The sequence below is a fragment of the Molossus molossus genome, unplaced genomic scaffold (assembly GCF_014108415.1).
Source record: "Molossus molossus isolate mMolMol1 unplaced genomic scaffold, mMolMol1.p scaffold_m16_p_16, whole genome shotgun sequence".
Lineage (NCBI taxonomy): Eukaryota > Metazoa > Chordata > Mammalia > Chiroptera > Molossidae > Molossus > Molossus molossus.
Genome location: NW_023425351.1, coordinates 4548842 through 4576743, shown reverse-complemented (window position 1 = coordinate 4576743; position 27902 = coordinate 4548842). Strand labels below are relative to the sequence as shown.

At 39.4% G+C, this 27902-nt stretch overlaps 1 protein-coding gene across 1 annotated transcript; it reads left to right on the top strand.

Annotated features, from left to right (window-relative positions):
* Positions 1-1585: 1585 nt before the first annotated feature.
* On the top strand, positions 1586-26836 carry CUNH8orf88 (chromosome unknown C8orf88 homolog). The gene is made up of 6 exons (XM_036264130.1): positions 1586-1656; positions 7607-7708; positions 18468-18541; positions 20520-20592; positions 22238-22344; positions 24928-26836. Exons 2-6 carry the CDS (start codon positions 7633-7635, stop codon positions 24967-24969), a joined length of 372 nt encoding a protein of 123 aa, XP_036120023.1. The 5' UTR covers positions 1586-1656; positions 7607-7632; the 3' UTR covers positions 24970-26836.
* Positions 26837-27902: the final 1066 nt, after the last annotated feature.

The window sequence follows — 27902 nt, the reverse complement described above, 5'->3', positions numbered from 1 at the left end:
CCGTGTTACTTACAACTGGTGTGCTATCATTCAGGCCTTGATGTTTCATTTACACAGCAAAGGCAGAGTACATTTAGCACAATTCTTCAAACCCCTAGCATTTTCAGAATAGTAAATGAGCATTGCCATCAACTTAAAGTCACCAGCTGCTTGAGCCCCTAATAAGAGAGTCAGTCAGTCCTTTGAGGCTTTGAAGCCAGCACCAACTTCTCTGCTCTAGCTGTGAAAATCCTGGATGGCATCTTCTCCCAGTAGAATGTATACACTTCTTAATCATCAACCCTTTCTCAAAGTTTCAATCGATCTATAATAAGCCTGTGACATATATGTGTATGCATGGTATACATGCCTGGGAATATATAAAATAGCTGTTCAGACACCTCAACTTAAATATCCTATTATAATGTCATATTTACAAACAAGTCCCAAACTAAACTCATATTTCCTTCCCCAAACCTGTTCTTCCTCCTGTATCCTCTACGAGATGTCACCACCAGCTACTTATTCACTTGTTCTCCTAAAGCAGAAACCCAAGAGTCACCCCAGATTCTCTCCCATTCACCCCTTGCATTCACTGTCACTAAACTCCATTAATTTCACTTCTCAACTTTCCCAGACCCTGTTCCTTTCTGCAGTGATCGCAAACACCTCCAAGGAAGCCTTTCTGTGTCCGGTTTAATATTGCTGTCTTCTCCAAAAATCTACCCTTCATACTGCAGTCAGAGTGATCTTTCAATTAAACAAACAAAAACAAACAAGCAAAAAACACGAAAAGGTTCAAAATATGATTCACGCCACCACTCCTGTTGGATGCCAGCACTGGCAAGACTTTTCCCTTCAACCCTCTTCCTGCAGCGAACCGCTCGGCAGAATCCTGGGTGGTCCTGTCCTGCGGCCCCAGATCTGTCCCCACAACTGTCCCCAAGGCTGGAATAAACCTGCAAAGGAGAAGATCGAAAATTAACGTCGATTCGGACAGAGTTGTGACGACTACTTTTGTTCCTCCCAGGACAGCAATCTGCGTGACATGAAGAATTCACCTCCAGTTGTCACTCCTGTGGGCCCGCATCCCAGTCCGACCGAACTCCCGGGCGGGGCCGCTCTCACCGCGGGATCGGCTCCCAGACTAGGCCGGGCCGCCTGTCAGCGGGAGCAGGGCCGCGCCTGGCACCCGCACGCTGTTCCCGCGGACCAGCCGCGGCCTCTGCGAGCCCGGTCAGCACCTCGGACACGGCTCCGCGCCCCGCCCCGCCGCCCCGGCCCCGCCCCCGGCCCCGCCCCGCCCCGGCCCCGCCCTGGCCTCCCTCACGCCTTCTAAACCGCCCCGGCCCCGCCCCGGCGCCCCGGCCTCCCTCGCGCCCTCTAAACCGCCCTGGCCCCGCCCTGACGACCCCACCCTGGAGCCCCACAGCCGCCACGGCCACCATCGGCCCCGCCCCTCGACCCGCCCCCGCCCCCACCAAGTCGCCATCGGCCCCGCTCACGGCCCTCGCCCCGCGCGCCCCCCCAGCCGCCCTCGGCCGCGCCCCCGACGCCCCGGACTCGAGCGGACGCGCTGCGGAGGCCGTTCCCCGACGGGCAGCGGTGCTGGCGGCCGCCGCGTCGGGGCTGAGCGCGGCGACACTGCTGGCCCCAGTCCTCCCGGACGTTGAGGCGGTAGGTGTCCGGGAGGTCGGGCCGCGCCGAGGAGCGGGTGGGCGCCGTTTGCGCGGCGGAGCGGGGCGCTGGGGGAAGAGGGGTGCGCCGGGCGGGAAGCGGAGGCAGCGAGCCCGTTGGAAGGAGGGGCAGGCCCCCGGAGACGGTCCCCGGCGCCCCGGTCCCGGACCCGATCCTGGGAGGTGGGCTAGGAACCCCTTTCGTCGCCCGGACCTCGGCATCGTCCGTACTAAATTCAGGCAAAACTGGTTTTTTGGTTTATTTTTTCCACATTACTGCAGTTTTTGTTACTAATAAAATAACAAAGTAATAACTACTTACCTGAAATCCTATTCAACAAGAAAAGAAAACCCAATAGAAAAGGAAAAAAACAACCACCCGAGAACCATGTATGGTCAGTTCACAGAAGAAAACCAATGGTTAATGAAGATGTAGGATGTGCCATTAACTGACATACAGCATTCGTTTCAGGCGTGAAACACAATGATTGGATATTTGTATTAAAAAATCCCATCTTTGCTCAAAAAAAAAAAAGGAAAAAGAAATCGAGGTGCAGAAAGTTTTACAGGTATTACAAAATACGTAAATATGAACCGATTTTAGGTTTAAAAATCTATATTCTGATCAATTGAACAAAGTTTAAAATCTCCAATTCAGAGAATGAATGCTATGAACCCTCTACTGGCACTATAATCCTTTAAAAACGTTTTAAGTAGTGGCATTTGAGGCAAAGCTACTGTAAACGTCTGTACAAAGGCAGTTCCCACATTGTGACAATCACAAGCACCCCTTAAACGTTCAGTTGTACAGAATTGAAGGACACTTCACAGAGGAAAATATTGGGTCAGTTGTAAAGAGAAGGCGTGAAATGGAAAATGTCATGGAACACTCTGGGCTTATGACTTTTTGATATTTTAGTTTCAACCTGATGAAAATGTCTTCACCTCAGTCATGTTGATTTGTCTCTTAACTCTATCTATGCCCCCCCCCCCCCACGACCCTTTGGTCTTCCGGCATCACCCTAACTGCTGAGCCAAACTGGCCAGGACTCCCTCTATGTTCTTTATGTTTTTATGTTACTTTTCATCGGTTTGCTGGTTCCCCCACACCTTGTACTGCATCCCACTCTGTAGTGCCCCACGGTGTTGCATTTATTTTCAGCCCGATTTATTGGGACACATGCTTCACTAAGGTGTTGTGGAGCTGAACCTACAATGTCTCCGAGGTGTGCATGTAGGTGTTGTTAATTTACAGACAGCATTTGGTTCCTGGGAATCTTAACTTTGCAAAAGTACTATTACGAAGTGGAAAATGGAGATTACATCTTACTTGGTTATCATGTAGGAAATATACATGAGGTAGATGAAAGCCAGGTCGTTTCATTTATCTCAGCTTATTTCTTTAACTTTATATGATCTTATTTCTTTTTTATAAGGTGCTTCTTTTTAAAAAGAATTTATTGATTTTTAGATGGAGAGGTGAAGGGAGAGAGAGAAACGTTGATTTGTTGTTCCATTTATTTGTGCACTCATTGGTTGATTCTTGTATGTGTCCTGACCCAGGATGGAACCGGAAACCTTGGCATACGAAGACAACACTCTAACCAACTGAGCTACCTGGCCAGGCTCATGATCTTATTTCTTATTTAGTACTTTTTAAATAAATCTATAATGTTAAGTTGGAAAATTTAAGTATGATACCCAGCTTTCAAGTACAGTATATTTCTTACATTGTGATTTATGATTGATATGGCAGCGTATCATGTCTACATAATGAGGAAAGAATAATAATCCCACAATTTATTTCGTATTCTAAGAAAAATTGTAAATTGAGGAAACAGAAATGTTAGAACATACCAATTTATTCAGTAAAGCTTTATACATAACTCTCCCTACTCATAATTAATTTTAAAAAATTCATACAAGAAATGTCTACATGAACTAGTGGAGAGTCAGATGTCTTACTTTTAATCACCACACACCCAAGTGTACAGATGAGGGCTTGAACTTTATGATCAAGTCTACATTTTTACCAATTACTAACTAGGAATTTGAGCATGCCTTATTTTTCTGAGTCATCTGTGAATTAATAATGATTTTCTATAACATTTACTGTATGGCTCAAACTTAGAGATATTATATATAAAACATTTAGCATGTACTAGGATCTGAAAAAAATGGAGTTTTCATTTTAAAAGATTAGTATACAAGGTGGGGCAAGCAGTAGGGTTACAGTTGTTTGTATGGAAAATAATGCAATAACTAATAAATAATAATGCAAGAATAACCTCTTTCATGTATTCACAACTGTAAACCTACTTTTGCCCTACCCATAAACATTGAGGTCCACTACTTGCTACCTGATGTTGTAGGTAGGATTGTGTTTCTTTTGCAACTATTGTTCTTTGTAACTGTTGATTTAAATGCCTGCCCTCGAGTCTAAAGAAATTTTGGAGCTGTACATTGAGTTAGAGTTTAAAGGTGAAGTTGTTTTTTGCACTGACATCATAGTTCTGTTAAGTCTTTATTGTTTTAAACTGAGAACTAGGCTTTGGTTTGTGGCGTCCTATTCTTCATAGATTATGATCCTGTGGATCACTTTTACAATAATAATTATTTATAAATACTTGCCTTTTCCATTAATAACACTGTTTCAGACATGATGCTCTTATGTAGTATGCATCCCGAACTCATTCCCTGTAATGTCAGCATCTCTGTGGCACCATCTTTTCTAATTTCCTTAACTGTTGTGGTTTCCATGTCTGGAGCCTTTGCTGCAGTTTTCCTACTACAAATTGAAAGGGTAGGTGGTATTAAAGTTCTTTTATTTTTTGTTTATTTACTTATGTTGTAAAATTATATAGTAGTTCTGTAACTCCCCAACTTTTGACAGTCCCTCATTTGAATACTGTAGATTTGCATTGCTCAGCAACTAGAACAGACTTTACAGCCTACCAACTCAATTTCAGCTGAGCAATGAGAAACAAGAAAGGGGTGTCAGAGTACTCTATTGTGTTCTGATTCATTTGTTTCATGTAGGAAGCAGGATGGAAAGTTACTACATACTACTGTTAGTGTCCCAGCTAAAACGACTAGCATAAACATTAAATTATACAATACTAGATTGCTTTTGGTCCTCATTTTAAGTATTTCCTTCCACATAGAAAATATTCAATAAATATTGCTACTCATGTTTATAACTTTTTAAAAAATATGCTTTTATTGATTTCAGAGAGAGGTGGAGAGAGATAGAAACATTAATGAGAGTGAACATTGATTCGCTGCCTCCTGCATGCACCCCCCTGGGGGAATCGAGCCCACAACCCAGGCATGTGCCCTGACTGGGAATCAAACACGGAGGTGACCTCCTGGTGCATGGGATGACACTCAACCAACTGAGCCGCACTGGTCAGGCTGCTTATAACTTTTTTGTTTCCTATTATACCAAAGTTGTATTGCCAGCTAATACAGAAAACATTTTCTTGTTTAGAATGTTATTAATAGCCATGGTGAAATACCGGTTAACAGAGACATTATGTATGAAGCTAGATAGGTATTAGCTTGTTTACCTCTAAACTTCAGGAAAAAGGTTCACTATTTTGTGCTTATTTATCATTGCTAACTTTGAGAGGTTGTTTATAAGTTTATGATTTTAACATTTGAATTACATTAACAGACATTTAAAAAATATATGAAAGCATTTCTCTGGAGCTAAAAGGCAACCCAGTTTTATACAGTCACTTGACAGTCACCTAGACTAATGATCTGTTCATGATCATATAGTTACGATTATTTCTGGATGAGCTGGTGCAAAGTCAGTTGGAGGTTTAAACACCTTTGACTTTGTCTTGATAGGCATCAAAATTTGAAAACCTGTATTCCACTCCAGCGTCAGAAGATTTTAGTTATATTTAGGAAGTATTTACATTTATAGATATATTTAGTAAAACTAATTATGTTGCAGGTATTAGGATACAAAGATAAATACAGTCTAGTTTTTTTTGGCCTCAGCTAGCTCAGTCTAACCAAATAGGCATGTTCAACTATACCTGGTCTTAATGCGTTTCTCAAGTGTGTTTTTTTAACAAGTAGAAGGTAAGACCCTCCACCAGCAAAAAGATCAGGACTTGCTGTGCTGCTTTACTGCATGCTCACTTTGTTATGGTGGTCTGGAATTGACACTGCAGTATCTTGGAGGTATGACTGTAGTAGATTTACTATGCTATATTTTAGAAAACTTGATAGACAAAATACAGTAGCGACCAGTGTAGGTAGAAAGAGAAATTATATTATTATTTTACTGTCAATGATTTGTTAGGAACTAGAGACCTATATAAACTATTTTGTTTAATGTTACTGTTGAGACATGAGGATATTTTCCAAGGAGGTAGCAAGAACTTAGCTTTGGTCTTGATGCAGTTTGGAAATATATCTGAGTAAAAGTGCTGTAATTTAATAGTCAGACCATATGTCATGGCAGTTTGTGCAATAAGTACGACTTTGGAAGAGGATGCAGGGGTGCTTTGTGAGCACGTAAGGGGACTTGATTTGAGTAGTTTTGTCTGGTCATGGGGTGGAGAGAGGTTGGGGCTGCTTCATTGCAAAATGCTGGCTGAAGGCGTGGGCGTGGACATGGCCATCACTTTGTAGAGGCATGACTTTGGACAAGTTACCTAACTTCTCTAAGCCTTATCTAAAATTAGGATTAAAAAAAAAAAAAAGCTAATGTTTATTGAAATCCTACCATGTACCTAGCATTGTGCTAATGCTTTTTACAGGTGATCTGATTTAGTCTTCACATCTTTCACAACCTAGGAGATGAAGGCTCTTGTTTTCCATAATTATGCTACATGGTCAGGAAGGCTGACCTGAGACCTGAACTCTGTTAATAGTGACTAATTTATAGAGTTGTTCTGAATATTAAATAATGTGACTTAGGTAAATGGTTCACTATGCATGACACAGGAATGTTAGCTCCTGTTTCTGTTATTAACAGTCCGGGAGGTGATGGAGGACAGAAGTTTCAGCAGGTGTGTGTGTAAAGGGATCACGGTTTGGAGAGAAAGATGCTGTATTCACCCATTTGTTCAGTTTAAGAAGAATCTGTTCCTCACTTTCTAGTATGGAAGACAAATAAATTAGCCATTTTAGTATTGTACATCCTCTCTGAATACCCTGATGTGGCATATTTCCTGCGTCCCAGGAGCATAGGGAGAGGGAGTATTTAAATCAGACTGGGTGATTAGGGAGATGAATTAAAAACTTCCGTGGAACTGAAAGAATAGTGGTGGGAGTGAAGAAAATAGATTTGAGAGATATTTGGAAGTACAATGGACAGGAATTAGAGACTGATTATGGTGTGGGGATTCTCAATTAGAATGTCCACCTTGAAGTTATCTTTAATTGGGGTGCTTTGAGGGAGTTGATGACTATAAGGAATACAGGAGGAGGGACATCTTTGGAGTCAAAGCCATGCATTTCATTTTGGATATGTTGAATTTGAGGTTTCTGTGATAACTATAAATGGAAATGTCTTTGTGCAATTAGAAAAATAAAGGATTAAGAGAGGTAGATGCTAGATACATATTTATCGTATAGATGAATGGTTGCAATAATGAGAATAGGTGAGGTTAGCTAAGAAAACCAAAGCCAAATTTGGAAGAATTCCTAAGTTTCATTGGAATAAAGAAGAGGAATCAGCTGAGGAAACTAGGAGAGGCAATTAAAGAAACAGAAAATAAACCAAAAGAAAAGAGGTAAATTAAGGAAGGAAAATGTAAAGAGGGAATGTTCAGTGTGACATGCCATAAAGGGTCTAACGTTGCCTACGGTTTTCAGTGCTGCTCTTGTGTTTCCCACCATAACTTATAAAATAGCTATCTTCAGATGAATATCTTAAAGCATCATGGTTATCTTGTCCTAAAAATAAAATGTACATTTCCCTCCTAAAGTATGGAACCTCACGGTCTTTGTGATAATGGAAACCAAAAAATTGATTGGTAAATCGCTTCAACCAGCAAGACCTGTTCGACATCTGACTTCTTCTCCCTCTGGTGAGTAATCTAGGGTACACATCTTTACATACTGATTGCTTCATGGATAATTAGCATTTCAAAGGCTAAATTATATATGTGTGTGTGTGTGTGTGTGTGTGTGTGTGTGTGTGTGTTGTTTATGGTGGATATTAAAAAATAATGAAAACTAATGGTCTCCTCAGAAGAATTTAAAAGTATTACCAAAGGAAAGGATTCTCAATAGTCCACTAGACCAACAAAGGTAGGAATAATAATTCTGATGTGAGAGCAACCTTGTGTATTTTTTTATGTCTAATTTTCATCATTAACTGGCTTCTGTGAAAAATGGTACTCTCCGTACAAACTGTGCCCTGTGATTATGATCCCTGCAGAGCAGTCTTACTGGAGAGAAAAGTAGCCTTTACTTTATTTATTTATTTTTTATTGTTGAAAGTATTACAGATGTCCCTTCTTTTATCCCCCATTGACACCTTCTACCTGCTCCCTCCCCACCCCACCACACTGTTGTCTGTGTCCATTAGTTATGTGTATAAGTACTTTGGTTTCTCTCTTCCTGCCTCCCCACCCCCTTCCCTCTAAGGTTTGTCAGTCTGTTCCCTACTTCCATGTCTCTGGATCTGTTTTGTTCATCATCATATTTTGTTCACTATATTCCACAAATAAGTGAAATTATGTGATACTTGTCTTTCTCTGACTGGCTTATTTTGCTTAGCATAGTACTCTCAAGGTCCCTCCATGTCATCTCAAAGGGTAAGAGATCTGTTTTTGTTATAGCTGCATAGTATTCCATTGTGTATATGTACCACAGCTTTTTTATCCATTCATCTACTGATGGACACTTGGGCTGTTTCCAGATCTTAGCTATTGTAAATAGCGCTGCTATGAACATAGGGGTGCAAAAATTCTTTCTGATTAGTGTTTCAAGCTCCTTAGGATATATTCCTAGAAGTGGGATGACTGGGTCAAATGACAGTTCCATTTTTTATATTTTGAGGAGACACCATATTGTTCTCCATAGTGGCTGCACCAGCCTGCATTCCCACCAGCAGTGTACTAGAGTCCTCGTTTCTCTACACCCTCACCAGCACTTGTTGTTTGATGATTTGTTGATGGCAGCCATTCTGGTAGGTGTGAGGTGATGCCTCATAGTTGTTTTAATATGCATTTCTCTGATGATTAGTGATGTTGAGCATTTTTTCATATGTCTCTTGGCCATTTGTATGTCCTGTTTGGAGAGGTGTCTATTCAGGTCCTCTGCTCATTTTTAATTGGATTGTTTGTCTTCCTTTTGTTGAGCTATACCCTTATCCAGTGTATTACTGACAAATATGTTCTCCCATACAGTGAGTTCTTTTTCATTTTGATGATGGTTTCTCTTGCTGTCTAGAAGATTTTTAATTTGATGTAGTCCCATTTATTAATTTTTTGTTTGTTTTTCTTACCTTTGGTGATGTATTGGTGAGAATTCTGCTACATATGATGTCTAAGATTTTTCTGCCTACCTTTTCTTCTGTGATTTTCATGATTTCACGAGTTACATTTAAGTCTTTTATCCATTTTGAGTTTATTCTTGTGTATGGTGTAAGTTGGTGGTCTAGTTTTATTTTATTTTTATTTTTTATTTATTTATTTATTTTTTTATCCTCACCTGAGGACATTTTTCCTTTTTTTGTACAGATAGAGTGGGAGGGAGAGAGAGGAAGAGAGAGAGAGGGAAACATCGATGTGAAAGGGACACATCGAGTAGCTGCCACCCGCACAACCAACCAGGGCCGGGGACAAACTGCAACCGAGGTACATGCCATTAGCGGGAACTGAACCCGGGTCTCTCCGGACCGCAGGCGGACACTCCAACCGCTGAGCCAAACCAGCCAGGGCGGTGGTCTAGTTTTATTTATTTTTGCATGTACCTGTCCAATTTCTCAACATCATTTATTAAAAGTGCCAGGCTATATTGATTACAATGGCTTTGTAGTATAACCTGATAACCGGAATTGTGATCCCTTTAATTTTGTTCTTCTTTTTCAAGATTGCTGTGGCCATTTGGGATTTTTTTTTTCCTATAAACTTTTGGAGTATTTGTTCTAGATCTGTGAAATATGCTGTTGATATTTTAATAGGGATTGCACTGAATCTATAGATTGCTTTGTGTAGTATGGACATTTTAGTGTTATTTATCCCAATCCATGAACATGGTATATGCATCCACTCTTTTTATATTTCCTCTGTTTCTTTTTCCAATGTCTGTACTTTTCTGAGAACAGGTCTTTTACCTCCTTAAGTTTATTTCTAGGTATCTTAATTTTTGTTGTTGCAATGGTAAAGGGGATTTTTTTTGTTTGTTTTTAGTTTTTCTTTAATGTTCATTATTGGTATATAAAAATGCCATCGAGCCCTGGCCAGTTTGGCTCAGCGGTTGAGCATCAGCCTGCGGACCAGAGAGTCCTAGGTTTGGTTCCTGCTAGGGGCATGTACCCAAAAAAATAAAATAAAAAAATAAAAATAAAAATGCCATAGATTTCTGGACATTAATTTTGTATCTTGCCACTTTGCCGAATTCATTTTTTAAATCTAGTAGTTTTTTGGTGGGGTCTTTAGAGTATTCTATGTACAATATCATGTAATCTGCAAATAATGACAATTTCACTTCCTCCTTTCCAATTTGGATGCCTTTTATTTTTTCTTCTTGTCTGATTACTATGGCTAAGACTTCCAGTACCATGTTTAATAAGAGTTGTAAAAGAAGACATCTCTGTCTTGTTTCTGTTCTTAAGGGAAATGATTTTTTTTGCCCATTGAGTATGATGTTGGCTGTAGGTTTGACATGTATCACCTTTATTATGTTGAGGTATGATCCTTCTAGTCTTACTTTCCTGAAAGTTTTTATCAAAGATGAGGACTGCATTGCCCTGGCTGGTTTTTCTCAGTGGTTAGAGCGTCAGCCTGCAGTCTAGAGAGACCTGGGTTCAGTTCCCGCTAAGGGGACGTTCCTCGGTTGCGGTTTGTCCCTGGCCCTGGTTGGGTTGTGTGGGTGGCAACCACTCAATGTGTCCCTTTCATGTTGATGTTTCTCTCTCTCTCTCCCTCCCACTCTATCTGAACAAAATATTGAAAAATGTCCTCGGGTGAGGATAAAAAAAAAAAAGAGAGGGCTGGGTTTTGTCAAATGCTTTTTCAGCATCTACTGATATGATCATATGATTTTTATCTTTCATTTTGTTTATGTGGAGTATCACATTTATTGATTTGCGAATATAGTACCAGCCTTGTGATCTGTGGGATAAACCCCACTTGGTTGTTGTGAATAATTTATTAAATATACTGCTGGATCCAATTTGCGAATATTTTGTTGTTTATGTTCATCAAGGATATTGGCCTATAATTTTCTTTCTTTGTAGTATCTTTATCTGGTCTTGGAATAGGATTATGGTGGCCTCATAAAAAGAGCTTGGAATTCTTCCTTCCGCTTGAATTTTTTGGAATTGTTTAAGGAGAATAGGTATTAGTTCTTCTTTGAATGTTTGATAAAACTCCCCTGTGAAGTTCTTCTTGAACTTGTAGACACTTAGAGTGTGTCCTACAATGTGGTCTGTCTTTGAGAATGTCACATGTGCACTTGAGAAGAATCTGTATTCTTCAGCTTTGGAGTGAAATGTTCTGTTAATATCATTTAAATCCATCTGATCTAATGTATCATTCAGACCAGGGCTTTTGTTGCTGGGAGTTTATTGACTGTTTCAATATCCTTAGTTGTTATTGGTCTGTTCAGGTTTTCTGACTCTTCCTGATTGAGTTTTAAGGACTGTATGGTTATAGGAATGTGTCCATTTTGCCCATATTATCCAATTTCTTGACATATAATTGTTTGTAGTATTTTCTTACCATCCTTTGTATTTCTGTGGTATCAGTTGTTACTTCACTTCTTTTGTTTCTGATTTTAATTATTTGGGTTCTCTCTCTTTGTTTCTTGGTGAGTCTGGCTAAAGGTTGATCAATCTTGTTTATCTTTTCAAAGAACCAGTTCTTGGTTTCATTGATCTTTTGTATTTATTTATTTATTTTTTTAGTGTCTATGTCATTTATTTCCACTTTGATCTTTATTATTTCCTTCCTTCTACTAACTCTGGGTTTTTCTTCTTGTCTCTTTCTATCTCTTTAAGTTTTAGGGTTATATTGTGTATTAGAGATTCTTCTTGTTTTCTGAGGTAGGCCTGTAGAGCTATAAACTTCCCTCTCAGGACTGCTATTGCTGTCTCATCGATTTTGTGTTGTTGTGTGTTCATTTTCATTAATTTTTAGTAATTTTTTTTATTTTGTTCTTGATCTCATTGGTAGCCCATTCATTGTTTAATAATGTGCTATTTAGCTTCCATATGTTTGAATGTTTTTGAGTGTTTTTATTGTAATGGATTCTAGTTTCATGCCATTTTGATCCAAGAAGATGCTTGATATGATTTTAATCTTCTTGAACTTGTAGACACTTACAGTGTGTCCTAGCATGTGGTCTATCTTTGAAAATGTTCCATGTGCACTTGAGAAGAATGTATATTTTTCAGCTTTGGAGTGAAATGTTCTGTTAATATGATTTAAATCCATCTGATCTAATGTATCATTCAGACCAGGGCTTTTGTTGCTGGGAGTTTATTGACTACTGTTTCAATATCCTTAGTTGTTATTGGTCTGTTCAGGTTTTCTGACTCTTCCTGATTGAGTTTTAAGGACTGTATGGTTATAGGAATGTGTCCATTTTGCCCATATTATCCAATTTCTTGACATATAATTGTTTGTAGTATTTTCTTACCATCCTTTGTATTTCTGTGGTATCAGTTGTTACTTCACTTCTTTTGTTTCTGATTTTAATTATTTGGGTTCTCTCTCTTTGTTTCTTGGTGAGTCTGGCTAAAGGTTGATCAATCTTGTTTATCTTTTCAAAGAACCAGTTCTTGGTTTCATTGATCTTTTGTATTTATTTATTTATTTTTTTAGTGTCTATGTCATTTATTTCCACTTTGATCTTTATTATTTCCTTCCTTCTACTAACTCTGGGTTTTTCTTCTTGTCTCTTTCTATCTCTTTAAGTTTTAGGGTTATATTGTGTATTAGAGATTCTTCTTGTTTTCTGAGGTAGGCCTGTAGAGCTATAAACTTCCCTCTCAGGACTGCTATTGCTGTCTCATCGATTTTGTGTTGTTGTGTGTTCATTTTCATTAATTTTTAGTAATTTTTTTTATTTTGTTCTTGATCTCATTGGTAGCCCATTCATTGTTTAATAATGTGCTATTTAGCTTCCATATGTTTGAATGTTTTTGAGTGTTTTTATTGTAATAGATTCTAGTTTCATGCCATTTTGATCCAAGAAGATGCTTGATATGATTTTAATCTTCTTGAACTTGTAGACACTTACAGTGTGTCCTAGCATGTGGTCTATCTTTGAAAATGTTCCATGTGCACTTGAGAAGAATGTATATTTTTCAGCTTTGGAGTGAAATGTTCTGTTAATATCAAATCCATATAATCTAATGTGTCATTTAAGGTCTCTGTTTCCTTGTTAATTTTTTGGGGGAGTGGGGAACCTTTTTTCTGCCAGGGGCCATTTGGCTATTTATAACATCATTTTCAGGCCATACAAATTATCAACTTAAAATTTAGCCTGCTATATTTGGTCACGCTAATTTGGTGAAGCGTGTGATTTTGTGGGCCTTATATGTCCTTCGGGCCAGACATTACTCAGCCCTGGTCTAGAAGATCTATTCATTGATGTCAGTAGGGTGTTAAAGTTTCCAACTATGACTGTATTGCTATTGATCTCTCCCTTAAAGTTCATTAAGTGTTTTTTAATATACTTAGGTGCTCCTGTATTGGGTATATATATGTTAACAAGGGTTATATCCTCTTATTGGATTGGTCTTTTTAAATATTATGTAATGTCCTTTTGTCTCTTGTTATTTTGAAGTCTATTTTTTCAGATATGTGTATTGCTACCCCAGACTTTTTTTCAGTTCCATAGGCATGGAATATTTTTTTCCATACCTTCACTTTCAGTCTGTGTGACTCTTTTGTTCTGAGGTGGGTCTCTTGTAGACAGCATATATATGGGTCTTATTTTATTATCCATTCAGGTAGCCTATGTCTTTTGATTGGAGCATTTAAGCCAATTACATTTAAGGTTATTATTAATAGGTACTTATTTACTGCCATTTTTTTTCCTTTATAACCGTGTTCCTCTCTCAATTTCTTCTTCTTCTTAAAGCACTTCTTTTAATATTTCCTGCAGTGCTGGTTTCGTGGTTATGTATTTCTTTAGGCTTTTTGTTTGTCTGGTATGCTCTTTATTTCACCTTCAATTTTAAATGATAGCCTTGCTGAATAGAGTAGCCTTGGGTTCAGGTCCTTGTTTTTCATTACTTTGAAAACTTTATGCCACTCCCTTCTGTCCTGAAGTTTCTGTTGAGAAATCAGCTTACATTTTAATGGTTACTCCCTTGCAGGTAACTTTATGCCTCTCTGTTCCTGCCTTTAAGATTTTTTCTTTGTCTTTAATGTTTGCCATTTTGGTTATGATTTGTCTTTGAGTGGGTCTCTTTGGGTTCATCTTGATTGGAACTCTCTGTGCTTCCTGAACTTGTATTACTTTTTCCTTCACCAGGTTGGGGAAGTTTCTGTTATTATTTCTTTAAGCAGGTTCTCTATTCCTTACTCACTTTCTTTTCCTCCTGGTACCCCTATTATGTGGATTTTGTTTTATTTCATGTTGTCCCAAAGTTCCCTTAAATTATCCTCTTACTTTTTAATTCTTTTTTTTTTTTTTTTTTTGCTGCTCCAGTTGGGTGCTTTTTCTACCTAGTCTCCCAAATCACTGATTCAGTCTTCTGCTTTATTCAGTCTACTTTTGAATCCTTCCAGTATGTTCTTGATGTCAGATGTTATTCTTTATTTTTGCTTGATTCTTATTTGTGTTTTCTATTTATTGTTTCATGGTGTTGTAGTTTGCACTAAGTTTCTTGACATTCTCACTAAGTTCCTTGAGCATCCTTATAACCATTACTTTGAACTCTATATCTGATAAATTGCTTGCCTCCATTTCATTTAGCTCTTTTTCTGGAGTTTCCTTTTTTTCTTTCATTTGGGGGTTGTTTCTTTGTCTTACCATTTTTGATGATTCTTTGTATTTTTTTCTATGTTATAGATCAAACTGCTATGTGTCGTAATCTTCATGGGGTGGCCTTATGTAGTAAGGGTTTTGTGTGACCCTGTGTGCAGTCTCCTAGACCCCGAGCTGGGTGCTCTAGGAGTGACCCTGTGTGAGCCTTTGGGCTCTCCTGTTGTAACTGGGTCGTGAGCGTCGTTGTCCTGTTAATGGCTGGGATCTCCTCTGGCTGCCTGGCTGTGAGGCTCCCCTCCGACCACACTGTGTGAGATGCTGTGCAGGTGCTGCCAGACAACTGAACACAGCACAACACGGCAGAGACACACAGAAGACCCCACAGCACAACAGTGACCAGAAAAGAAGAGAGAATTAGGAAGGAGAGAAGAGATCAAGAACAATAGAAGAAAAGAAAAAAAAATACTAGGAGAGAAGAAAAGGGGGAAGAAAAAGTATTATGAAAGGGCAGAGGTGAAAGAAATAAAGTAAAAATGGAGAATAGGGGGATGAAAATGGTAGAAAAGAAAAATTATGAAAAGGAAAAAAGGAGCTTAAGCAAGAGAAATAAGAAAAACGAAGAAAAGGGAAAGAAAACAAAGGCTAAAATAATATCAAATTAATAAAAAGGAAAGATGAGGGGGGGAAAAGGTGGCATTTGTCTCAAAATAAAGAAGAGTGAAGTGGCCTTGGTCTCAGCAGAGTTTCAGGGCCTCCGGGAGCTCCCTTTGGATCCCGCTGTCCTGAGGTGCCAGCCACAGTCAGAACCTGCCCTCTGGCTCAGCAACCTGTTTGGAGCGCCAAGCTCCCCACCGTCCGAGTCTGTGTCCACAGCCCTGGCTGCACAGGAGAGGCCAAGGGGCACTCTGCAGCCAGTTTGTCCCCTGGGGCCCAGGGCAGGGTCAGCCAACTTCCCCAGGTCCCCGGGGCTCCGCCTCCATCCACCGGTACTGCCGGCGGCTGTCAGTCTCAGTCACTGAAGAGTCTGTTCCTGAAAGGGTCTCCCCTGAGGTGGGGGCAGTTGCTATTCACTTTTCAAGGAGTGTGGTGGGTGTGTTTCTCTGCCCCAGAGCTGGAGTTACTCCTCTGAGAGAGATCCAGAATAGTCCCCTGCCCGCGCTGGGCGGAGAGCCTCCTGTGCCGTCTGTGGGATCAGGTGAAACCCGGAGTCTCTACACCTGTCAGGTGGGGGGAGCTCCAGCCAGGTTCCTGGGACAGTGGGGTAGGCGGCCCCACGCCCGAGCCATCACGGGCACTCCCTGAGTCTGGTCAGACCCGCGGCTTGGCCCCTACTGCTGTCCGCGAGGGTGGCAGGCAGGGCCCCTGCGGCGGGGTGAGCTGGTGCAGGGTTCTTCCGGTACCGGTACCGGTACCGGAGCTGTGGCTTCTGGGAGGGGCCGGGCCTCTCGGGAGAAATGGCCGCTTCTGTTCGGGGAGCGCGACCCAATTCGGGTCACCTTTCCCCGTCCTTCCCCAGCACTTCGCACCCCAGCCTCTCCTCAGGCACCTCCAGTCCACACCACCTCTGCAGAAGCCTCGGGTGAGATGTAAATGGAAGTGCTGTGCTCTGGTTTTCTTGTTTTTTGTGTTGTCAGAAAACAGAAAAGGGCTGTGCCCAGCTCGGTCCCCTCGGCAGCGGGAAGCCCTGTGGCCTTCACGCAGAGTGTTATGTGCAGGCTGCTGTTTTCGTCCCTGGTGCTCGACCGGGGACCAGGCCACGCTCCTCTCAGGGATCCCCCACCCGGGCCTCAGCCCAGAGCGTGGCCAGACCCGCTCGTGACCGCCGTCCTGCCTGCTGTCTGTCCGTCAGCTGGACCTCAGCTAGTAATTCCGAGCGCAAGTCCTCTCATTTAGTTTTATTTTCAGTTTGGCCCTGGGGGGAGGTGTAGGAAGGGTCTGCCTCTATGGCCACTGTCTTCCCAGCACCTCGAAAGAAGTAGCCTTAAAAAAATATACCTAACTGCGAAAATAAAAAAAAGATTAGTACCAAACAATTTATAGATTAGGGCAGTGCTTGAGTTGGAACATATAATCTAATTATTCAGGACAGCTGAACAAACAAAAAAGATCAAAAATTAAATTTTTTCTTTTGTGCCCAGCCAGTGTGGCTCAGTGGATTGAGGGTTGTCCTATGGACTGACTGGGAGGTCCCGGTTCCATTCCCAGTCAGGGCACATGCCTGGGTTGTGAGATCAATCCCCAGCAGGGGGCGTGCAGGAGGCAGTCCATGGATGTTTCTCTCTCACATTGATGTTTCTATTTCTCTCTCAAAAAAAAATTAATAAGAACATGCAAAACATTTTTCTTTTGCCCATGAAACTAATCTTTCAAATTCTTGAAATACTGGTGTTTAATTCCTACATTGGACTATTATCCATTTTATTCTTTTTATTATTTGTTGTCAGAATGACTTCTATATTTTATACTCTCTTTAGTCCATATGTTCTACTAAACGATGGGCTACTTCCAGAAAGAAAAGATAGCCCTTTCGCTGGGTTCCAAGTGAAGCGGAGGAGACAGACATGGCAGCAACTCCAGGCCTCCACTTTTCCTCCCGTCCTCGTTCCTGCAAGGAGGACCACTTTGGTCCTGGTTCCTAAGATGGCAGTGACTTAGGACAGACAAATTAAATTAATGGTCTTCTGAATCAGCTTAGCAAAGCTGATGCCTTATCCTTCTGTGCTGAAGAAGCAGGTGTGTGGGGTAAATCTTAGATTTCATCCTGAAGGGAAGGATCTGAAGCCATTGCCAGCAGCTCTTCCCATGAGCCGTTTTTACACCACCCGTCCCCCTCCCTCTGTACAGATTCCGTTTTCACGGATCCTTTCTCTCCAAGGCTGCTGCAGCTTACTAGGTGTGGTCTGGCAGCCCTGACCTCTCACTGAATGATATCCTTTAAGAGCCAGACAAGAGTAGGGTTTTTTGTTTGTTTGTTTTGTTTTATCCTCATCCGAGGACATTCCTCCATCTTTTGTTCAGATAGAGTGGAAGGGAGGGAGGGGAAGAGAGAGAGAGAGAGAGAAACATCACCGTGAAAGGGACACATCAAGTGGCTGCCACCCGCACGACCAACCAGGGCCGGGGACAAACTGCAACCGAGGTAGATTCCCTTAGCGGGAACCGAACCCAGGTCTCTCTGGACCGCAGGCTGACGCTCTAACCGCTGAGCAAAGCTGGCCAGGGCAAGAGTAGGGTTTTATTAGGCAAAGTTTAGTAAATTCAAAATTAATTTTGGCTTTTCTCAACATAATTCTGTACTTCTTGTCTACCTCATGTCCCCAAAGAAATCTTTTTTTTAAAAAACCCAGATTGAATTATTTTCTTTTGTGAAGACTTCCTTGATACCTGAACGCCACTCAGCTCTCCCTGTGGCATTTCTCTGTATATCTCATATAAGTTATTTCTCATTGTCATGAGCTTGTGCTGTCAAGCAGACTGAACTCTTATCCCTGATCTCTTTTCACATGTATAGACCTAACACAGTGGCTGACATTCATAGTGTTGAATGAGTGAGCTACCAGAAAACATTTTAAAACAGTACTTAGAATATCCTGGATAATTAAGGTTTTTAGATATTATATCATTTATTGAAGACATGAGTATTTAAAATGGTTCTCTCTTTTTCTCTCCTAACAGGAGCAGTATTCCCTTTCAACTTTCAAACTGAATATCCATGCAGCACTCAGTACTTACCAAGTGGAGTTAGCAGAGTAAGTCTGGGAAATCATGATGACATGCAGACTGGAAAGTAATGTGTTAGATGGCCGTGTGGGCCAGCTACTATATTAAGTGCTTAAGTACTTTTTAAAACTTTACATACTTCAAGCATATATTAAAGATAATAAAACACTCATGATACCTCTTGCCCAGCATTTTAAAATGTATTCATTTTGCTATATTTGTTTTAGAAAAATTTAAAAACCTTGTAGATATAGTTAAAACCACCATATATTCCTCCACCAGTCTGTTTCCTCCCCACCCTTCTCCAAGGTAACCGTCCTCAATGTCACTGTTTCTGTGATCATATCAGTGCATTTGCTACAACAAATAGAAGTGTTTTAACTTTTATAATTTTACATAAATAGCATTGCACCCACATGTTTTTGCCATGTGTTTTTTTACATTTAGGTTTATATTTAAAAAATTCTAATTTAATTTTTTGACTAAGTAGAATAATCACAAAGGTTAAGGTTCAAAACAGAAAACAGCATTTATTGAAACGTTTCCCTCCAGTTTCTGTCCCCGCTCACCTGTTTCCTCCAGCCAGAAGTAGCCATTGTGCGCATTTCTTATCTAGATGCTTCCAGAAATAGATTGTCATAGTTTATTAAACAGTCAGTAAGAACTTTGTGAAACCAAATCTTTGGCATTGTCAAAATTTAATTTTTTCTGATGACTTATTCTGATGTCTCAGTAATGTAGAATTACCTCATTTCTCCTCATTGTGTCATAGGGTTAGATAGTCCTCTGACTTAAGGCAGAGTTATCATGATAGAATTTGCAGATATTTAAGGAATGGGCTACAACCTGCTAATACAGTGATTGATAAAGCAGAATTATTCATTTTTAAGGATAGATGTCTCCAAAGAAACCTACCTTCGGAAATGGTCCAGGGTCTAGCCTGTTGTTTGCAAATTGATTTTCGTTATCATAATGGGAGATCATGTCTTAGTGGTGGATTATATTGACCAAGTATGTGAAATTAATTATGTAATCAGAAAACCCGTTGCTGTATAATGAGAAATCTGGCTGCCTGTACTCTGAGATTCTCTTATTGGTGCTACTAGTGTATTATTTTTTCCAGGGAGATTTATGGAAAGATAAATTGTAATCAGAATATTTCTTGGTGAGCATGTAATCAGAAAAAGAGGAGTTAAAATAAAAATGATCAGATTAATTTAGCCAACCTCATAATAAAGATGGTCGTGCAAGCAGAACTGGAAAACTGGACCGAGGATGCCTGGGCACAGGGCACTGACCTCTGCCAATGCTGCTTCCTTCTCTCTCCTGGTCGATGAGCAGTAACTTCTTATCTTCCTATTTCTGAGGTAGTATGTGAAACAGTTGATATGCTTATAAGTTGACATCAAGGATCTACTTTACATAAAATTAAAAAGTAAATACTTCAGTAGTAGTATGGCATTTTTGTGAATAAATATATGTTTTCATTAATTAAAATCCATTTTTTTAATCCTCAGCCAAGGATAATGTTTTTATTGATTTTTGAGGGAGAGGAAGGGAGAGAGAGAGAGACAGACAGACCAACTGGTTGCCTCCTGTATATGTCCTGATGAGGGATCGAACCTGCAACCTAGATAAGTGCCCTAACCGGAATCACACCTGCAACCTTCTGATGTGTGGGGCGACGCTCCAACCAACTGCGCCACCTGGCCGGGGCCAAAACCTGTTTTTAATTACTTTGGAATTATTTATCTTTAGGATCATGTCATTCGCCTTTAGTTTTGTGTTCCCTTTCAAAAATAATTACAATCATGACAAAAATATAGATAGATATGAATATATTTTGAAAGATATTTTTGTTGTTTATTTTAATAAGTATACTTATGTCATGGCATATCTTTAGTTTCCAAATATGCCTTGATATTTTAGAATAATATTTATGATGGTAAAAGGGGGTTTTATAAAGTTTGCACACCTTAATGAGAGTGTATTTCCTCCTTTCAACAGTGTAAGACGAATGGAATGCAAGCCTTTTCTCAAGGTCTCAGTGAGCCACAACATCAGCCTCCAGTTAAAAAAGGCAAATTCTTATTATATTCTGAGATTTTATGAAAGTGTTAGCATTTATGTGGAGTTAATATTTGTTTAACTGCAAACCTTATGTACATAGAAAGTTTATTATGTTATTTTGGTCGATTTCTGTCCATATTAGTCAGGCTGTAGGTTTGACTGTTCTAAAGGTGAGACCATAATAACAATGGCTTAAACAGGTAGAGCTTATTATGTATCTTTTACGTCCTGTAAATTTTTGAATTTCTATGGCATCCTGAAGGTTTTTCTCATTGGGTACGTGCAAGGGAAAAACCACTCCTCCTGTGTTTCTTCTCTATTCTCAGTGCTCTTCTGTACTCACAACACTTCACTTCTGACACTAGCTGTGTGGTTTTCCATATATCAAGCGATTGTTTTGCAGCACCAGCTGGGTGTCCTATAATTTAATTCAATCCTGACACTAATTGTAGTTATTACAGACCCCATAGTTGAAGGGTTCAGTCCCACAAGAGAACCCTCCACCCCTGAAAACGCTTGCAAGTAGTAAGTCCCCAGATTATCCAGAATTTTGTCTACCTTGTTGCAAATTTCAGGTTCCCAAGACCCCCTCCTTGGATTCAGTCATTTTCTAGAACAGCTCACAGTACTTAAACACTTAATCACATGTACCAGTTTATTATATAATAAACAATGTGAAATAGGATACAGTTGAACAGCCAAATGAAGAGATACATAGGGCAAGGTCTGGAAGGTCCCAGCTGTGGAGCTGGGATGCCCCGCCTTCCTGGTATGTGGATGTGTTCCCCACCCTGGGAGCTTTCCGCACCCCGTACTTTTGGGATTTGATGGAGGCTTCATCATATAGGCATGATCAATCATCAACTCCATTTCTAGCCCCTCCCCCCTTGCCAGAGAACGGGGTGGAGAGGGGGGCTGAAAGTTCCAAGCTTCTAATCACAGGTTGGTTTTTCTGGTGACCAGCCCCCGTCCAGGAACCCACCAAGAGCCACCTGATTAGAATAAAAGACATTTCTATTCCCAGGAGATTCGAAGTGGGTTTGGAGCTCTGTCAGGTAGCACTTTAAAGGTACTGTTCCACTGTTTCTGGATCATGTCTATCTTTGTGTTACTTTCTGATGAGAAATTTGCAGATATTTGAATCATTGTTCCCTTGAAGAAAGGGACCCTGTCTTGGATCTTGCTCACCATTACCTAACACAGCCCATGATACACAGTAGGTGTATAATAAATGTTTCTTGAATTTATTTTTATTGTATTAAATGTTTAGTACATTAGTATAAAGATTAGATAGGCTTATCAGTGTTCCATTTTGGCAGGATCTGACTTGCCCAATAGGTGTTACTGCTATTACACTTTATAACACAAGATCACCACAGTAGGCTTGAATAACCATGTGAAAGAAGCCATGCAGTTCCAACTTTCTGAAATGATCTGTTTCCTTCATTTCTCCTTGGTTACTTAGCTTTCTTTTTTTGTACAAGGAAGAGTGGAGGCAAGCTTCCCCCTCCCTACCCGCTTTTTTTTTTTTGCAGAGAAACTATTCATTTTATAAAATAATGGGCAGTAAGGGACATATAGGAAGCACTGAGCTGAAAAGTGATCTGGGAGAATTCTGTGTTTTACAACATTACATTGATGCTTACTGTTTACAGAGAGAATTAAATACAGCAGAGATTTCCTGTTGAAGCTCTCAAGTGTTTCCATCTGCAGGAAAAAACCAGACTTTCTGCCTGATCATCCCATTGTACTTCAAAAACCAGTAAGTTTCCTTCTCTTTTTTGGAAGTTTTTAAAAAAATTTAATTTATTGAGTGACATTGGTTAATACAATTATATATGTTTCAAGAGTACAATTCTGTGATACATCATCTGTATGTTGTACTGTGTGTTCACCATCCCAAGTCAAGTCTCTTTCCATCACCATCTATCTCCACTTTACCCCCTTGTGCCTCTCCCGACCCTCTTCCCTTGTGATAGTCACAGACTGCTGTCTAGGAAGTTTTTTTCTTTTGCTTAATCCTTCACCTTTTTCACCCAACCCCCTCCCCTCTGAGTAGTTGTCTAATTTTAATTCCAAAATGTTTGTCTTTAATAGTTTCATTTTATGCTCTCTTGATTTTTTTTTTTTTTTTTTATCCTCACCGGAGGACATTTTTCCATTTTTTGCTCAGGTAGAGTGGGAGGGAGAGAGAGGAACAGAGAGAGAGAGAAAAACATCGACGTGAAAGGGACACATCGAGTGGCTGCCACCCGCACAACCAACCAGGGCCGGGGACAAACTGCAACCGAGGTACACGCCCTTAGCGGGAACCGAACCCGGGTCTCTCAGGACCGCAGGCCGACGCTCTAACCGCTGAGCCAAACCGGCCAGGGCTCTCTTGATTTTTAATTGTTCTCATTTTAAAACACAATGCAGAAAAGTACATAAATTTAAATGCATAATATAACAAATTACTGTAATTACCACTTTAGTCAAGAAATAGAATGGAAAAGTTGTATTTTAAGATAAATTTTTCTATTGAAAAGTCATGATTGAGCAAAAAATAAAAAGAGAGAGAGAACTCATGGACGTGGCCAGCAGTGTGTGGACTGTGGGAGGGTGGGCGGCCGGGCGAGTGGCGCCGCGCGAGGGCACGAGGGGATAAACGGTGCCGGGAGGAGGTATGAATCCAGTGTGCCATATTTTCTTCTACTGCGTTGTTTTCCAATTAGGTTTTTTTATCCACCTGGAATTGATTTTTGCTTCATGATGTGAGGTAGAAGTATTTTCATGTTTCTCTACAAGGCTCTCCAGCCATCCTAGCTATATTTATTGAGAGGCTAAGTTCTCTGCCACCTTTGTGGCAATATATGTGGTCTCTTTCTGGACCCTCTATTTGGTTCATTTAGTCTTTTTATAGTAAAAAAAACAACAATGGTCATGCCATTTACTCTTTTTCAGCATATCTCTGCTGTTCTTAGTCTTCTGTATTTCTCTGTCACCTCATCAGACTTAAAATAAATACACAAAGTAAATAAACATAACTTTTAGTGTATTGAGGAGAAGGACATGCATTTTGGAATCAGGCTTGGGTTCCTGTGTGGATTAGTGTCCTGTTCAAACATAGACAAGTCACTTAACCTTCCAGAGCCTCAGTTTTGCAGTTACAGATAAGGATGATAATCTCCACTTGTTAGGATTAAATGCCAACAATGTATGAAAGTACTTGGCATGATGCTTATCTCTCATTAGGCACTCAGTAAAGGACTTTTATTTAGAGTTTTCACAAACATTGAAATGGTTAAAAAAAAAAAAGATAAGCAACTGGGGTTCTATTGAGAACTCAGAATATAGTTATGTGGAGAGTGCTCAACTGAGATGCAGACTACCTCCTGTTTTCTCATTTGGGGGATTTCTAACTCTTCTAACTCTTTGGACTTCGTAGCCTTTTTTATTTTTTCTTAATTAAAATTTTTAAATATTTATTTATTTATTTTTAAATGCTTTTTATTGATTTTTTTAGAGAGAGGAACAGAGAGGGAAAGAGAGAAACATCGACGACAGAAAGAAGCATTAACATCTATAGGCTGCCTCCTCTACGCCCCCTACAGGGGATCGAGCCTGGAACCCAGGCATGTGCCCTGACTGGGAATCGAACCAGTGACCTCTTGGTGCATAGGTTGACGCTCAACCACTGAGCCACGCCAACCAGGCCAATATTTTACATTTTAATTTGCTCATAATTACATCAGTGTTTCTTAATTTAAACTTCCTAACTTGCACACCTCCAGCCAATTCTTATTTTTAAAATTAAAGCAGAAATTTAAACTCTTTTTTTTTTCATAATACCTTGCACCCAGGAATATTTAAAGAGGAAAAATGTCCTTAATGTTTGATTTTTCCTACCTGTTCAGAGATCTTAGGAACAAACATATGATCCTTGGTCTGTAAGAATAAATCTGAAGCTTTAATGCTTTATAAAATAGTTACTTTTTCAATTGTAGACTTTCCATTTCTAATATTTTATTTTGTAGATAAAAGTTGGACATACTTATTATTTTGAATCCTTATACATTGGAATTAAGTTTAACTTTGATATATTCATTAATAACATTCAAAAAAATCAAGTACCACAAAAACAGAACAGGTTTGGAATACAATCTAATATATTTAAAAATGAGTTACATATATTTTATTAAACACAGAATTGTTTTATTTTTTGATAAATTCCAGTTACTTTAATAGTTTCTATAGTAACATGCATTTAGATCTGTAAACACTCAGTAGGGTCACAGTATTTGGTTTGATAAACGAATTAGTATAGTAAAAGCTGTATTCATTAACTTTTTCTTCTGCATTACAGGAAAACAACCAAAGTGGTAAGGAGCACTTTAAGAACAGGTGATTTTGAAGATGAAGAATCATTTGTTCTATGTGTTGGACACCTGCAAATGAAGTGGATCTAGTAACTATTACTGTGATGGACTGTGACAATTCAATTTATTTTTCATTTTGATGGTTAGGTATTTGGTTTCTCCTAAAATGAGAGAAAGATATTTTAAGCTATAAAGAATTTTCTAATCAGTTTCAGCTTTTCAGGCAGTTTCCTAAATAAACTGGGAAGAAGCACTCACAAATAAAAATGTGGTTAGTGACTTGGGAAGACTGTATTTATAATTTGCATGCTACTTCCAGTTTTTTTGGTTTTCATCACTTGTAATAATGGAATGGAAATGTAAGCTGTAAAGATTCTCAATATAAAGTATTTGCTGCGATATATACATGGCATGTAATTCCTTGTTGCTAAAGTTGCTTCTGTTTTATTCCACACTGATTTTTGACCAGCACCTGCAAGGGCCTCTAGTCTCGGCAGAGGCTTCAAACGAGCCAGGCTGTTCACGGCAGTCTCAGTGATGCAAGGGAGAATATTTTAATGGGCTTTTCTTTTCAAATATATGTTTTTAATAACATTGTCTAAGATGCATAGTTCCTGGTGAAGATCGACAGTTTGGAAACAGTGGTAGTGGACACTGAAGGTGGACATGCTGCTACTGTGTCACTGATCAGACCTGTGAACAGAATTGACCGCAAAACACAGTGCTCCTTCCAAAGAGGAAACATGTAGGCATTTGCAAACAATTGAGGTACATTAAGATTCAATTCTGTAATTTCTAATAAGAGCATGTATAGATGAAGAATTCGGGGGTTTAAACTTTTAGCTCCTAGAACTTTTATACAATCTTTTGGAATTTGTCAATCTGGATGTTACTATTTCCAAGAGTATCTTCCAGCACAGTGCCAAAAATGTCGCCGACCTACAGGTAGGTGAACTCTCCTTACTTCAGTCTCTCAGATTCTCTCACCCTCAGGTCTATTGGGATGGCATTTAAGGCCGTCATTTGGTGGAAAGTTAACCTTAGATTGAATTCTGAACTCCTAGAAAAGGACCTTTTTATTCACTGGCCTTCAGGCTTGTTACCCAGATTAAAGCTTAAAGTCCATGGTGGGTCTCCCACCTTGGTATTTCAGCACCCACCCTACTTCTCATTACTTTGTTCCCCAGACAAATAGATTATGTTTTATATAGAGAAGACTTCATTAACCATACATTTATCACTTAGTTTGAAATTAGATATTCATACCTAGAGCCAATTTTCCCCCTTTATATTATAGGTTCCAGTATATATGTGTGTATAAATACACACACAGATGCTCTCTCACACAAAAATTTATGTATAATTTACATAAGAGCTGGGGTCAGAATTGCCATTATAATTATATTGGTTTGCTTTATTATTTGCCTATTCTCAAGGTCTTTTGATTCTAGTTAAAAAATACTCTGGAAACTATTCCAATTTGTAATCTGAAGATGGTGCTGTTGCCGAGGGCAGAGCCTCAGTCACACTGCCATGCACTTGGAAAGCTGCCTAGTCTCCACGACCGCTGCACTTTCTGAATCTGATACTGACATGGACTGGCCAGAATAACACTGTCATTGGCTGTAATGTGTATTTTTGAAACCATTTATAACCTTGTGTTCAAGAAGAGTTTGTGTGTCAATAGTCCCCTAGGTTTCAGTCTTTTGACTTTTATTTATGCGCCTTTGTACATATATATGGTTTGAATAATCATTGTACATGTCCATTAATTTTTTTTGCTTGGTATATGAATTAAAAGTTGAGCAAGGTGTTGTTTCATAGTGTTTCTCATCTTTAGAAATGATCCAAGACACACACATGTATTTACAAACATGTATGTGTGCATATATGTATTATGTCAAAATTTATTACCTATGTTTAGTGGATCCTATAACAAATTTTTTTTACTTCGATTGAATGAGGACTGAAGGTATACATAGGTCTTGATAAAAGTTAATATTCCATAAATTAGTTTGAGAAATATTTTAGGTCGAATTTTATATTTAAAAAGGATTTTGGTTAGAATTCCTTGTTTTCTGAGTTTTTTAACAGTAAAAATAAAAAAGGAAAAACTTACCTTACATAGAAATAACAAATTTCTATATACACTGTACTTTCATTAGCAGTGTTTATCAGAAGAGATTTTACTATTAAAAGTGCTTAATTTATGAGAGTGTACAGCGGAGTGTGTGGTGGAACTGGAATTGTAGTCAGTCCACTGAATCCAGAAAGTACATACCGCCCAGCACTTGCCCTATTTTACTATTTCCCTAAACTTGGTGCCTGTGCTGTATTTCTTCTTTGTCTACTTAGGTTCAAATATTATTTCTAAAGTATTTTGAAATACAAGTGTCAAAAATTTAGCCCTCAGATCATAGACCATAAAATTTGAACCAGATTTTCTCAAAGTAAATCTTTCTACTTTTCTTGATTTGTTTGACGAACATCCAGGGAATTGAGATGCTAACAAGTGCTTTAATGGTGTCACAGTAACAAATGGTGCCTTTCACAGAACTCTCACTTTTAAAAAGCCAGTTCATACTCTGACGGATAGAGATTCTGCAGGTTACGGTCAAGATGGTTTTATGTAAAGTTATGTGTTAACTTTTTTCTTTTTTTTTGGATTAAACAACAAACATTTTCTCACAGTTCTAGAGACTATACGTTCAAGGTCAGGGTGGAGGTTGGTGTCTCCGGAGGCCTCTTGTTGTTGTGTGGGTGGCTGCAGTGTGGTCACATGACCAATTCTCTGTGCCCCTGAATGCCGGCTGTCCTCTGCATATAGGGTACCAGTCATGCTGGATAATGCATTAACTTCTCAAATAAGATAAAGTGACTAGGCCTAGGAGTAGGCCTTGTAGAAGAATAAACTTCACTCACAGAAAATAAGTTACTTAAAAATCACAAAACACTGATTTAA